The 15,759-nt window shown below is 42.8% G+C and overlaps 1 protein-coding gene and 1 non-coding gene across 2 annotated transcripts; both read right to left on the bottom strand.

Moving 5' to 3' along the window:
• Positions 1–1,305: 1,305 nt before the first annotated feature.
• LOC125617374 lies at positions 1,306–1,406 on the bottom strand. The gene has a single exon (XR_007348346.1). It is a non-coding gene; the product is annotated as a small nucleolar RNA U13 (small nucleolar RNA).
• LOC107137344 (cytochrome P450 1B1) lies at positions 1,406–9,882 on the bottom strand. The gene is made up of 3 exons (XM_015479750.2): positions 8,641–9,882; positions 7,205–8,248; positions 1,406–5,340 (listed from the first exon to the last, which is right to left on the bottom strand). Exons 2-3 carry the CDS (start codon positions 8,245–8,247, stop codon positions 4,752–4,754), a joined length of 1,632 nt encoding a protein of 543 aa, XP_015335236.1. The 5' UTR covers position 8,248; positions 8,641–9,882; the 3' UTR covers positions 1,406–4,751.
• Positions 9,883–15,759: the final 5,877 nt, after the last annotated feature.

Genomic DNA, 15,759 nt, shown 5'->3' with positions numbered 1-15,759 from the left:
AAGGGAAGAGCAGGAAGTGAGAGTCACTGAACCAAAGTGAGAGAAATCTGACAGCCGATTAATTTCTGCAGCACTAGTACAGAACACAGGACTGGCTTTGAGGTCATAGAAATGACCTTCGTGAGCTTCTGTGACCACACCTATCTTAGGTGCAAAGTTGCATTCACACTCAGCTGCATCCCGTTGTACACTATATTGGCTTGACAGGGTTGAATGAAACCCTGCCTGATAGTTTTGCAAAAACCTGACCCCATGTAGATTTTTTAAAGGAATTCCCCTCCCCATTAAAATATTGTTTTCACTTGTGTTGAATCCATATGGCCATTTCCAAGATCCTTTTGAAGTACATCTGAAAAACGAGCATTCTCTAAAACCAATTCATAGCCATTCCTCTTGGCTGCTAAAGTGGTGTTCCCAAGCCAAAGTAGCAGTGACGTTGAGTACAATTTTTACTCCACTGCTCCTTTTCCTGTTTTCACAGTAATAGGAGCTATAGTCTGGAAGAAATAAGGGCCTTTGGCTGTACATAGCCTACCACCTGTGAGCATGGGGCAGAAAAGGCCGGAACCCCACTGTGCAGGGCCTGTAACATCAAGTCATTTACCAAGTACAAAAGCCAGCAGAAAAATATTCCATGTAGTATATTACAGAACTCTTTTATCCATTCTATTGTACTGGGCATGAATTGCACTTATTAATTAAGGCACATATACCTTGAAAGTGAATGAATGGAACAACACTCAGAGGAAGGATTAGTATGTTGCTGAGGGGAATAATGTGTCCTACATTTTTCAGAGGAAGTAGTAATATTAGGTCAGCATCTTAAAGTCTCAATGCATTCAATCTTTCAAAATTGCAAATTAATTCTTATTTTGCTTGGTTGTTTGCCATTGAAATTTAACTCCTTATTTGGTTCTTACGAATTAAAAAATAGAGCCAGGTGCAGTGGCGCACGCCTGTAATCCCAGCAGTTTGGGAGGCTGAGACAGGAGAATCGCAAGTTCAAAGCCAGCTTCAGCAACTGTGAGGCACTAAGCAAACTCAGTGAGACCCTGTCTCTAAATAAAATACAAAATAGGGCTGGGGATGTGGCTCAGTGGTGGAGTACTCTGAGTTTAATCCCTAGTACCAAAAAAAAAAAAAAAGATGATGGGGCGGAGGGAGAGATAGATATCAGGAATTTGGTAGAAACCTTGTTGTTTAAAAACTATTTAAAAGAAGAAGAAAATGTAGAATGACCAAATAAAATGCTTCTAGTGCAATTTTTCTTCTCTCTCTCTCTCTCTTTCTCTCTCTCTCTCATCATGTCAATTGATAATGTGCTGATGCCATTACAAGATTTGAGGAAGGCACATCTCACACAATGGCATAAAAACCCAATTCACACTTAGGAACCACAAGAGGATCTTATGATGAAATATTTTATTCAAGGATATATAGTAATAGTAGAAATAAATGGATACATTTAACTATCTTCATTACAACATGAAATGAAATTTCATAAGATTATGAAAGTGATTTTTATTATTTTGGTAATACTGTCCCATTATAGATAATCCCAGATACAGTTTTTTTTTTTAATTTGGTATATCAAACTGTAAAAGCTATATATTAATGTTGTGCCTCCAGAATCTATTTTGGTTACACCTAGGTTCCATAGCTGCTATATGTATACACTAAAAGCATACATGAAAAAGTATAAAAATATGAAAAGGTTAAATAAGGAGTTATTCTTGAGTTATAATCACATCTACTAAAGTATACTTTTCTATCACACAGTTGTGTCACAGCTAAAAACATACAAATTAATATATATTGCTATGCAACTATTTGATCTAACATAGATCTACTATGAAAATATTAAGGGTGTGGTAACATTTCACAGGTAAAGGCTAAGTTCTGGGACGTGAAAGCTTTTAGATAATACACAAAACAAACCTGAGACATCTTTTTATTTTGGAAAAAAACATTTCTTACACAGTCAAAGCTTTAACATATAAGTGAGGCATTTAATAAACAATATACTTTAACTACTATGATAACCTGAAGTAGATGTTCTGACTTTAATGGTGATCAGCAAATAACTAACTCTGGCAGAAATAAAATGAGGTTTTCTGATTAAGCCAGTAAAAGCCAGTAATCTGATTACCATAGTCACCAAATTTGGTCATTTTTATTCATTTTTGGTTTTATTTTCCTTCCTTTAACTAGGTTATAAGCATACTAAATAAGACAGGTAACCTCCAAGCACCTAGGTTTTCTCATACAAGCCCAGCTTTCCCTTTGCCTCAAGCATCCAGGGACAACTGAGCTCAATATAAAAAAAAAAAAAAAAACAGGTGATCACACTCTGGACCTGGTTGGTAATGAGGCATCCAGATCAGTGCCTTAATATTTTTGCTATTACACATCTCTCGGAATAAATTGGCTACAGGAGGCCAGAGTTATTGTCTGCTGGGGCATAACTTTTTGAAATAGTGCCTAAAAACTGAAGTGTATTGGGTAAGCCTAATTTGTTTAATTGGCTTTAATGCCTTTAAAAATACTGGCACAACTTTTCATCTTCAAAAGATATGATTATGAAATTTTAAAATAAAAAATTGTATTAATATGATATTCCAAACTACAAAATAGATCTGCTATGTTATAGATTTAAAAAAAAAATCTAGAGATTTAATGCTGGCACACCAAGCATGTTTTTTTCCTAAATGTTCATGCTTCAAATTTTGTGCTTCAGTTAAATTAATCTGGAATGGTGGGAAGATGCTTAGCCATCTTTCTGTTTCTCTTCCGACCACCCACATATTAAACCATTGTACACTCCTTCCTTTGAATTTTGATTTTAAAATTCAAAACAAAAAAAGCTTAATAAAAGAGAGCAAACAGTAAGCTCTCAGGATTCTGTAGAATTTGTTTTGGAAGTTCCATTGCAATGAAAATAAAAACGTGAAGCCTCCTTTGTATACTTTTGTATTCTTTCCATCTCTTTTTAAAAAATGTTTTCAGGTTATTTCATAATCCGTACATCTTGTTCAAGTTTCATTTTTTTTTCAGCTCCCAAAGCAATTTATCCCAAATAACACAACCGATATGATCAGCTCCTGTGTCTTAGAGTGCCCCTCTCAAAACAGCCTCCAAAGAGGCTGATCCTGATTCTGACATTTAAAAAAACAAACATCAATGCTAAACTGCTTAATCACTTAAAAGAGAAACTAATCAATTATAATGGGAATTCCCCCCTTGTTACCTATGAAAGAGAACATCCAGATAATTTATGGTATTTTCATTCTCCTCCCAGCAAACGTTAGATTGTCTCACTTTCCAAACGATCAAGATTCCTAATAGTTTCAACTGGAACTCAGTAATCAGAAAGGACTTTAAATTAACTTAAAATTTAACATGCTAAGAGTTTGAAATTTCAACATATTAACTGCATCAATTTCAAAAGGAGAAACTATATTGTGAATACAATTTTAATAAAACATTATAAAATAAGAATACATCTTACTAACCTAATTTTGGGATCTGTTCATTGTCCAAAACTTGGATGAGAAAAGAAATCTTGCTTTGACTTGGTTTTTCATGTCAAAAAAAAAAAAATAGGTGGTTGATTTAATCAGGCTTATTTAAGGTATTGGAACCATACCTTGTTGAACTGATTGTACTTTTTGATTTTCAATATAATATGAAGCATACTATTCCACCTTTTCATGATCAAAATAATTAATATTAACATACTGTTTATGAACGATTATGTAATGTGTATATATCTGTGCATAGATATGTATATATACATATATGTTAAATACTATTCGGTGACATGGGTGTTTTTTTTTTTTTTAGCTTATAAGACTTGCTGACATCAGTACATTACAATCATATAACTGAAAGTTTAGCTGAAATGGCAAATATATTTTTTTTCTCAAAATTGAAACACTGTACCTTGGCAACCAAGAGAGAGGTACAAGTTCAGCTTGGAATTTTGTAGTTAAATAATTTACACTTTAAATTTCATGATAAATCTCTGAAATGCACTCCAATCATTAATTCAATTATTAATTTATTTTTAAGCAACTGACTTTATGATTCATCCTGAAGTAGGGAAGCATATCAATAAGCAAAAAGTTAAATCTACCCAGCGGTACTACAGTCTCTCTAAGCCGTTTTGCTAAAAAGGTAAGAAGGGAATTTCTGGTCTTTACATTTTCCCTTATCACCCTCAATCACATACCTTACACGGAAATCATCTTCAATATATCCCGAAATTTTGCTTAGTACAGTTTTCTAAGAAAATGATTTCTGCACATAGAGGCTCAATCTAAAAAGCCATAACTAACATAGGGCAGGTTAGGCTGGTCACCCATACAGGGCAGGTGGTTCCTCCCCACCACGGGATCCACTAAAAAGGCATAATTACTGAAATACTTCATTAGATAATTGTGTGCATATGTATATGTATCTGTTAACTCCAAAGAATACTCCCTTAAGAAATTATTATTACCATGATCCAATATAAATTCCTTGGGCCCTGTGACTCTGTGATTCAAAAACTTTTCCCAGAGCTCCTGCACCTCACAAGGAGCTACTCAGTGGGGAACAAGCCTCTCCTACAGGCTTCTTGATTTACATACATCTTAGAGGCTAATTGAGAAGTGGCATCAAAGAGGAATTAGTGGGGGAAAACAAAACAAAACACTAAATTTTCCTCCTCATCCCCCGGAGACTTCAATTTCGGCTTGCTTTCTGGCTTCTCATTGGCCAGCTTCCTCAGTTTGCAACTTTTGGACAGCACTATCAAGGAGCTCCATGGACTCTCTGAGAGCGACGTGAATTTTAAAGAACTTGGGTTTAATGGTCAGGCCATAACTGAAGCTCATTTTCGAGGGCTCGTTTTGGTTGGCCTTGAAATTGCACTGGTGAGCCAGGATGGAGATGAAGAGAAACAGCAGCATCTTAGACAGCTCTTCGCCAATACACCGCCGCTTGCCCACGGAAAAAATCATGACGCTGCTGGCCAGCTCCTTGTTAATGAAGCCGTCTTTGTCCAGGAATCGGGCTGGATCAAAGTCCTCCGGGTTAGGCCACTTCACCGGGTCATGATTCACAGACCACTGGTTTACAAAAATCACCGTGTCCTTAGGGATGTAGTAACCCAAAACGAAGGTGTTGGCAGTGGTGGCGTGGGGGATGGTGACAGGCATAAAGCTGGAGAATCGCATGGTTTCGTAGAGAAAAGCCATAACATAGGGCAGGTTAGGCTGGTCACCCATACAGGGCAGGCGGTTCCTCCCCACCACCTGATCCAATTCGGCCTGCACACGAGCCTGCACGTCAGGATACCTATTCAGGGTTTTAATGTAAAGGAGGAAAAAAAATTGAGTAAGCAAAATTAATTCTTCCTTCATTTAGAAGTACATTACAATTTAGTTTAATTCCACTGTCTTTAAACAGGCTTAGTTAATGACTGAATGGATACTTCTGGGGGAAAAAAATCTAAGACTGCTAATTTTTCTCTAAATTACAAGATGGACTTTAACAATTATATTTTCCATAGTAAAACTTACATAACTAAAGCTCTCCCCCATTATAAGTCAAAAAATTCTTAAGTTTCCTTATTTTGAAAATGCACAATAATGGCCAACCTGACTTCTCCATTAAACACTAAAAGCACAGGGCCTAGGGCTCATAATACTTTGGAGGGGCCTAAAAAATGTTTTCCTGTCTTTAAAAATCTTCAAATCTAAAAAAATAAACTTTTAGGTAGGAAAAAAAGTCTTAATATATGATTTTTAATGTGTTCGGTTTTATATATAGTTTTAAAACGTTTTATAGAATAAGGAGTCCAGAAAGACAAAAGTTCCCAGGACTCACAAAAGTTATGATGCAGTCCTAAAAGCAGATCCCTTTTCTTGCCCTCATTTCCCTGGATAATTCCTTGTTCTTAATTTATAAAATATTTTTGGTATCCTGGTAGAAAAGTTATGCATTTTCTAAACTTAGAAGAAAATTCCCAATGTTTGTAAAATTGTGGTACAAATAGTAATAATTATGCACTGCTACAAAACAAACTTCACAAGGTAATCCCCCCTCATTTAAAACCCAATAATTTATACCTAATAATGTATTTTCATTAATTAATTTGACAGGTACAAAAACATCTAATCACAACAATAGCTAAAATTGAAAATGCAATCAAAGTCAGTGACTCATGTTAAAGCTTAAGAAATGTTCATACACACACATATATTATTATGGCAATTTATTATATAGCTATAAAATTACTAAAATTAACGTTAAAAGATGTGAAATGCCCAGTAAAATAAGTAGAAGTCAAAAAACATATACTCATTTTGTTGTAATCCTGAAAAAAAAATTAAGCATGTATGGAAGATTTAAAAAAAATCTCTTCAACATCTCAATGCAGAGTCTGCCAACTTTTTTCATAAAGGGCCAGATGAAAATGTTTTAGATGTTGTGAACCAAATCTCCCCTGTTGCAACTATTCAGTTTTGCCTGGATACGGCTATTTCAAAAAAGTATACAAAAACTTTAGCACTTTGCAAAAGTGACTGCTGAGTTTTATCCTGACTTTTGCTCTCATTCCTAGCGCGGCATTTATGAACCCAGCACAGCCGGTTGGTTTCTGGCCGCCTCTGGAAAGCTTTTTCATGGGTTGGCCCACGCAGGCTGACCTCCACAGTCTTCCTTTGTCTGGGAACAAAGCCCTGACCAGCAGCTCACTTTTAGTGCCAGGACTGGGCAGCCTCTGATCCGTACCGATTATGCTGCCGTGTTTATTTAACTTATTTGCTGCATTTCCCTTTCTTCTGGAGCCGTTCCAATATTGCTTCTATTGCACCAGGAAGAGACCTATCAGGGCTGCTCTGTGGACATTTTAGACATCTCCTGTTTGCGGGATTTAACAAATTTGTCTCCACTCGCAAGCGCGGGAAGGGAGGGAAGAGACAAGATCCGAGATACTGAGAGATCACTGGAGCTCTACGTGGAGTGATCGCGTGCGAATCAAAGCCTACGCTACACATTTCTGGGCGTCCTTTTAGGGAGGCTATCTCGGTTTTGAGGAAAGCAGACCTGGAGCGAAACCTCAAACCCTATGAGATGCTTGTGACCTCAACATATTCTAGCCCACACCGTCTTCAGAGGAGGAAAGAAAAGCCCAACCCAGGCCTCCTGGAGAATTTACCTGGTGAAGAAGATAAGCGGCCACAGTAGCGCAGTGGAGAGGGTGTCCTGGCTTGCTCCAAAGATGTCGGTGACAGTGGCCGGCACGTTCTCCAAGTCCAGCCGCGCGAGCCCGTCTCCCGAGTCCTCAGATACCTTCTTTTCTGCGGAGAGGATGAAGGCATCCATCATGTCGCGGGGGATGGACCCAGGACGAAGACGTTCGCGGTGCCTCCGGAACTTATCCAGGACAAAGTTGCTGAAGTTGCGGTTAAGCTGCTCGAACTCGCGGAAAGTGGTGCGCAGCGGGTTGGGAAAAAGCTGCAGCCAGGGCAGCACGTCCACTAAGCTGCCGGCACCCACTGTGCGCCCGAACTCCTCGTTGTGGCTAAGCAACTCGAGGAATTCGGCGTCGTCGTGATTGTAGCGACAGCCGAAGCACACGGCGCTCATGACGTTAGCCACTGCCACGATTATGGGCTGCGTGGGATCGAGGAAGTTGCCTCCAGCGCTGCCGCGCACCAGTAGTGCCACCAACTCGCGCGCCTCCCCCAGCACGTGGCCCTCGAGGATATGTCTGCTGCGCGGCTGGCGCGTGGAAAAGGCGCGCATTATGCTACACGCCGAGCGCCGCTGCGCCTTCCACTGCTCAGTGTAATGGCCGAAAGCCAGGCTGCGGCCGCCCGACACTACGCGGAAGGAGGCAAAGGACGGCCGGTCAGCAAAGGTAGCACCCTGCTGCACCAGGGCCTGGTGGATGGCGCTTTCGCCATTCAGCACCACCACCGGACAGCTGCCCAAGCGGATCTGGAAGACGTCTCCATAGCGCTGCGCCAGACGTGCGAAGGACAGGTGCGACGCCCGGCCCACTGCCGCGGCGTTTCCGATCAGTGGCCACGGGAATGGGCCCGGGGGCGAGGACCAGGGCTGCCGCCGCCGCTGCCTCAAAAGCCACTGACCCACGTGCACCGCGGCCAGCACGGAGAGGAGCAGCAGGAGCGTAGACTGCTGGACAGACAGCGCGCTCAGCTGCCACGGATCATCTGGGCTGAGGCCCGTGGCCATGCTGGGGACAGAAAGGCAAAGGCGTGACACTCAGTGTGAAGAGAAAGGAGAGGGCTCCCCACGCTCCTTTCCCAACTGTCGAGCCTTTGGGTGAAGTGGAGGCCATCCATAGGTCTGGACGGGGCTGGCTCTCTGGAAAAGTGGCGGAAGACACCTCTTCCCACACCTACACCAAGCTCTGATTGGGAAGGAAAGGGGCGTGTTTCTCTCTCTGGTATCCAGCACTAGCCTCTGCACCCCCAACCACGTAACGGTTCCTATAATTTCGGGACAACACTACAGGCATCTTGGCGATGACTCTTGGTTTCCTTTAAACTGCCCACCACCCCATCCGGGACCTGCAAGAACCCATGTGAGGAGGCCGCTGGGAGGCGGCTCAGCGGACAGACTGACCTGCGGGGAGGTGCGGTTTCCAGCGGCGCGGGACGACCGGCTCCAAAAAGGGGCTGAGGGTAGGACGTCAACCCGAGAGTCGACAGGAACCTGGAAGTCCTTCCTGGACACCTCTTGCCCTCTCTGGGAGCTTTAGCACTCACTTTGGAGTCTCTTGGTGTCCACAGAACCAAGAGCCCTTGGACTGGGATGGGGACGGGAAAAGGTACCTCCTTTGTGGAGCCCTGCTGCACCTGGGGCTCTGGGAAAGTCAGGATTTTCTCAGAGCGTTGGAATGGAGCAGGAGATTGAAGAGTGGAGTCAGTTCCCAGCCCTCATGCCCCCCGGGCGGCTCTCACAGCTGGCGTCGCAGAGGTGTTTGCACACACTCCAAAGACTACACGCGCCATCCGATTCTCCGGGTTTTAAGGGCTGTAGAGCGAGGAGGAAGCGGGACCTGGAGGGGCGGGGCTCGTGGGGGCGGGGCACGCGGCTAGGGTCTTCACTGCTGGACTTGGAATCCCAGTCTGCGCGCCTGGGTGGTCCAGCAAGGCGTCTGAGCGGCGCGCTCCGACCGCGGTGCAGCAGTAGAGTAGCTAGAGGCTTTGGGAGCGACAGTGTGAACTTTTCATTTGTCTGCTAACGGCTCTTCATCACAGTTAACTCCCAATCTAAGCCTCAAGGTTTCCCCCAGACCTGCACTGGGGACAGAATGCTCTTGGCACAAGCAGTAGCCCAAGGACACCCCACACCCCGAAAACTAGACCTCTTTTCCCTCTCGGTGACTTAGGATTGGTTCTCCGAGACACAATTGCTCACGATCCTTGAGCATCCCTAGCAGGGAAAGGAAACATGTCCGTTTGGGAAAGAGGAAAGCTCGAGTTATTGCGGTGGTTAGCCTTATTTTATTTAGTCTACTTTTTTCGCAACCTAATTGACCCTTCAGTTGTGGTACTTGGACACACAACGTTCTCTTTTCGTCTTTTGCAAGATCAGAAACCCTCAGCGCTCCTTTCCAGGACCTAGATCATCTTGGGCACACAAAAAGCCAGCGCTCAATCGGGGCGCGGATGGCTCTGAGATTCTCTTTCAGAAAAGACTCCAGGTGGCGCCGCCGGCTGGAGCGCACGCGTTGGCGCTGGCAGCAACCGGGTCGTTGGTGCAGGGCAAGGAGCCAAGCTGCGGCGAACAAGGGGGCGGGGAGGAGAGGACCGGCTGGGCGCTCTGAAGATTCTTGGAGCTAGGGACCCGAACCGGGGAGACGAGGAGGAGGAGGAGGAGGAGGGGGCGACTTTCTTGGGTTGAAAAGTTTCTTCTGCTGTCGCCTCCCCCTTGCGTGCGGAGCTGTGCCTTGCGTGCGCAGCTTCTGGGAAGTCATATCCCTGGGCGCTCCTCGCGGCCGCCCCTCCCGCGCTTCTCACGGCACCTGACACGCCGAGGCGGCGGCCAAGGGCGGGGTGCCTGCCGCCACCACCCTCGGCGGCGCACGCACTACCGCGCCCGCGGTGACAGCCAGGACGCTTGGGCCACCACCCGCAGGCCGGGTTGCAGCGCGACCCAGGGGCACTCGCGGCTCAGTCCCTTTCCCCCGCGTGCGTATACTCTCAATGGGGATGCTTCTTTCTAAAGGGAAACCAGAAGCAATTTGAACCCTGAGGCAACGGCCCCCTTTCCTTCACGCTATTGCTAGTGCCTAATACCATGTTTTCAACCACATTGAAAGAACAAGGTCTCCCCGAGTCTGGGGAAAGGGCCAGCCCTGGGCAGGAGGTGGGATGTATCCAGTTAATAAGATGGGAATTGTTTTTCCTAGCCTCGGAGATCACCGAAGGTAAATACAAAAGTTGCACTTTTGCCACGGGACAACCGTAAGCTTTGAGCTCTTCCCGCGCTCCAAATCTTGTGCTATTATTGCCTCATTTACAGATAAGGAAACTGGGGTTCAGAGAGTTTATCTAGTCACACAGCTGTCAAGATACTGAGACAGGATTTGAGCCTACAAAATCCCACTCCAGATTCCTCGTACAGATTTACACAGAAGAAAATCACAGATATGGCCTTTCTTGCCTGCATTAAAAAAAAAAAAAAATCATGTGGAAGAACTTAATTGTTCTGGTAACAGGATTTTGGGTGTCACAAAGAAGAAACAGAGTGCTCACTCTTTGCAATAAAAATTGGTTATGAGGGAGGCCTGAGACAAAGCCTCATAGCAGCCCTCAGAATAACTGCATTGTTAAAAAAAAAAAAAAAAAAAACATAAAGGAGTGCCTGTAAAAGAGTCTAACTCCTGAAAGATTGAAACCAAAAATAAAATATCTGACCTACTTTAAAAAGGCATTTTTGTAAAAGTCTTCATTTGGTAAGTTTTGAAAGATCCTCTAGGAGTATTTCACACACAATAATGGGGTACTCAGATCAAAGATGAAGTTGGTTTGGGGCAACTGCATTGGTTTGATAATAAGCTTTGGTTAGCCAGAGCTGTTGGTCTACATATTTGTCTTTGCCCATTTTATGTTGCCATAACAAAATACCTGAGACAGATAATTTATAGAGGAAAGAGGTTATTTTGGCTCACAGTTCTGGAGTCCAAAAAGTCCAAGAGAATAATGCCAGCATCTGCTCAGCTTCTGGTAAGGAATCAACCCCACCCCAAGCTCCTGAGGGAGGCAGAAAGGAAATGGTCACCTGAGGGAGAGGGAGAACATGAGGGTCAGCAACCTTTCCAGTTCCCAAGACAGCAGCACTGACTTACTGGAGGAAGACATTAATATATTCAAGAGGACTCTGCTTCTATGATCCAAATATCTCCCACTAGATACCACCTCCAACATTGTGCATTGAAGAACTTTGGGAAGACACTCTCAAAGCAAGCAATTCCTTTGAAAAGAGTTTCATAACAGCCTTACAGTGCTCAGCTTTAGCAAGACCCTTGTCTAATTATTCAAAATTCTACTAAGAACATCAATCTCTTATCCAGGCTTTAATTTAATAGATGGGAATTATCAATGAGCTAATGCCAATTCTGAATTTTCAGAATTCCCAAAACTTTAATCACAGCATCTTTATCAGAATTAGAGCAAATTGAAGTGGCCTTTAAACCAAGTAAATTCCTGTTTTTAAAAGTATGAAATGAGTCTGTTCCTATGAACTTTTGCTTAACTCCTCAATAATGCTCTATAGATTTTAGATCAACTAGATGCACGCCTTCCTGCTACAACAAATAGTTAAGGAATGTCCTTCCTGGGCTCAGCTCTTGTTCTGGGACATGCCTCAAAAGCAGAAAAACCTGTTGTGCAAATGCTGTCAGAAAGATAGGCCCTTATCAGTTATGGCCAACCAACGTGGCTGGCCACGGTGCATCTTCAGGTTCTTCCTGGCTTTATGGTGCGAACCTTATTGTAGCACCTACTTGGTAAGTGATGAAGACTTTGCGTGAATCCAGTGCAGCCTCTGTGTACCCCAGTGCAGCCTCTGTGTACCCCAGTCCAGCTCAAGATGAGGCACTCCCTTAAGAGTCCACATCAGGCTTTTTAATTAATCATCACAACTTCTGGACCACAGCAAGGATCCCAGGCCCAGGGGGTCTCCTTTCAGGCCGCAACACAAAATAGGGGGATTTCTCCCTCCCAGATCTCAAACTTGATTGTTTGCCATTAAATAGCTTTCAAAAAGTACAGTTAAGCTAGAGGATACTTTAAAGTAGAGGTTTTAAATGCCTTATGTTGTGTTGATTCCAGGAAACAGTTTAAGCTTGTTTAAGCGGGACAGGAATGTACCGACTCATGTGGCAGAGGATAACTGTGGTACTCACAGGATGGGAGGATCCAGGCAGGCTGCTTTCCGGCCTTCTGCTCCTGTTGGTCTTCACTCAGACTTCGTTCCTCGGTGTGCTGGGGAAGCTGGTCATAGGAAGCCTTTGATCAGCAACCCAAGAGAAGGAGAGTGTTTGTCCCCCAAGGTCCGAGAAGGACTCTGGGGGTCAGGCTTGCATGGGTTCCACCCTATAATGAACAGTTCATTCTGTTATCAGGAAAGAGAGATGGGTGAGACTGGTAAGAAACCAGAGAGCCACCACAGTCCACTCCATGTGTGCACTGATGTCCATGGCTCTCTTTGTCATTGCTATTACTATTATTATTTTATTTTTTATTTTTGAGAGAGAGAGATTTTTTTTTAATATTTATTTTTTAGTTCTCAGCGGACACAACATCTTTGTTTGTATGTGGTGCTGAGGATCGAACCCGGGCCGCACGCATGCCAGGCGAGCGCACTACCGCTTGAGCCACATCCCCAGCCCACTATTATTATTTTAAATCAGAAGATGGATGCATTGCCCCTGTAGACAAGAGTCAAGAAAGTTCTGGCCTCAACTATCAGGATGAAGCCAGCTTTCTTTGGGTCCTTTCTCTCCATCACGACCCCTATGTTGATATAGATAAGTACCCTGCTCTTCCATCCCCCTCCAGACATGCAAACACTGAAAGGACAGTGGGGTAGAAGCAGCCATCTCTGGCAAGCCCTGGATTTGGGGTGGGCAGGCGTCAGTAATCAGGCAGTTGTCAGTAGGCAGGAGTAAGAGGAAAAGATGACTGGGGGTATGGCAGAGGGGAGGGGGCCATAGGACATTGTGCAGGAAATTGAGAGGATTGTAAAAGCTGATACAAACCCTGTGCACACCTGAACTGTTTCTGCTTTCTCCCTTCGGGAAGACACAGGCTTGAGAACCACAGAACTTAAAAAACAAATTAATCTTATCTCAGAAGTTTTCATTTGTAAGATTCACCATCATTTTATGTACTAGGGTAAGGGCTGAGTGGGGAAGCTTCCAATTGTAATTGTGCTGTCAATTTTTAAAATACATCCAGATTTCAGAGATGCTAAAATGTAAAGTTTTAAAGTGTGCTTTAGAGTTGATGATGCATTATGCATGCTAATGAAGGTCTTCCTAATTCACCATCTTTGTAGTAAGCAATTATTCTAGTTTCCCATAAAAATGCTTCCCTAAGAATTCAGATGTAAAGGGGCATCAACGTCTATGAGTTACTCTTAAAGGACTCAAGAAAAAGAGAGAGAGGGAGGGAGGGAGGGAGGGAGGAAGGAAGGAAGGAAGGAAAGAAGGAAGGAAGGAAGATGAATGTGGGAAGAAGAGGGAGACAGCATAATAACATAACCATGGCAAAATGTTAAGTGGATAATCTGAGTAAATGAGAGTTCTTTGTAATAATTTTGTAACTCTCCTGTAACTTTGATATCAAAATTGCTCTTGTGTCCTGAGATGGCTATGCAGTCCAGTGTCCTCCACTGGCACCTTGCTCTTTCGCTGACTCAGTAGAGCAATGATCCCATAGGAAGAGAAAAACTGTCACAGTCTGTGGTCACCTTTGCATATTTGTTCTCTGGGTTTCCACCACCATCTTTGTAGTTCCAACATTTGCTTTTCTCACAGTGGAATGGGAAGCCTGCTGTCCGTGACTTTGGTTAGCAGAGAAAATCTGTTAACCAAAGCGTGCACACACACACACACACACACATATCTTTAGGCAGATAGAGAATATTATTGTTCATTTTTATTTTTATTTTCTGAAATTAAATATTTATCAGGTTATGGAGAAAATACATATTGCAACAAGTAAAGTTCTCCCCCCACTGAGAGAGAGACAGAGACAGACAGACAGAAACACTTGGGTTAAGCTAAATCATAACATCTCACCCTGGGCTGTTGACTGGTACAGTTTCGAGGTTTTTATACAGTTTCTTAGTGGAAAATCCAAATTCCAGTCTCTCCCACCCCACTCTATTTCCCATAGTTTTTAGTATTAGATTTGTATTTTTCTCACAAGATTTTCTTCTTTTTCCACAAAATGACAAAAATTCAGGTAAAAAAAAACTGTTGTCATATGCAATTTTGAGAAAATAATTGGTAGTTAAATAATGTAAGTGGTTATTTTTCCCCCACATAATCCCAAAAGAGAACAGAAGGGCAGGATAATTACATGTTAGCATTTTTGACGGTTGGCTCCAGTAGGATTTTTCCCTTCTGCTGTTGAAATGGTTGGTCATTTCTCAGCTGTGGCCTGTTCTATTGCTGGACTGCTTTGTTTAGAAAGTTCTAGATGTTAGGAGATTGTTCTCTTTTTTTAATTTTTTTTTAATATTTATTTTATTTTTTTTAGTATTTGGCGGACACAACATCTTCGTTTGTATGTGGTGCTGAGGATCGAACCCAGGCCGCACGCATGCCAGGCGAGCGCGCTACCGCTTGAGCCACATCCCCAGCCCAGGAGATTGTTCTTGATATCAAGAAAAATACAGAAGGAACTTTCACGTCTTCTTTGGAGCAACATAGATCAAGACCGATTCTCCTTTCCTATAATGTGTTTGAAGACGACTGTTGTGCTGCCTGTAAGCCATTTTTCCACAAATTAAAAGTGCCCAGTTTCTTTAAAAAAAAAAAGTGCCCAGTTTCTTTCTCATTGTTTGAATTTGAACCTGATTTCCAGCATTTTACCCAGCTTTTCTGTGCCTTCTGCACAAGGTAGTTTTTCAATATGTCTATCTAAGTATGTGCCTGAAACCGAACACCACATCCCAAAGGTGATATCTTCTCCAGCCCAAAGGAATGTGGTTAGTTTGTATCACACATGGTGCTTCTTTTAATGCAGACCAAATTTTTGGCCAATTTCAAAATATTTGCCCCCTACTATTAAAATATAGACACTGTACTAAGATTACAATCAGCTAAAATCCTCATCTTTTAATATAGGACCTAATGGCTGAGTTTTTAATTGTCCTTGTGCAATTGATAAAAAAAATAAACAAAATATGAGACTTTACATTTATTCCTACTAAGCGCATCTCGCATTCTTAGGACAGTGTTCCAACCCAGAGAACTATCTATACTGTTGATACTCTTACTTCCTGAGGAACAGAGACCAGAACAGGACAGGAAAACCGCAACATATCTGGCTCTCTCAGGTTGACTTCTAGGCAAAGACATTTGTGTTATACTGTACACTCGCATTATTGCATATCCATATTATTATGTGTATTTTATTATTTTTCTGTTTGGGCTGGATATAAATTCTTAAGACATATGTACATAATACATAAAAAAACTCCTGTTCAAAGGAATCAATCAAT

The sequence above is a fragment of the Marmota marmota genome, unplaced genomic scaffold (genome assembly GCF_001458135.2).
Source record: "Marmota marmota marmota unplaced genomic scaffold, marMar, whole genome shotgun sequence".
Classification (NCBI taxonomy): domain Eukaryota; kingdom Metazoa; phylum Chordata; class Mammalia; order Rodentia; family Sciuridae; genus Marmota; species Marmota marmota.
The sequence above is the reverse complement of the archived record's forward strand: the minus strand, read 5'-3'. Positions and strand labels throughout refer to the sequence as shown.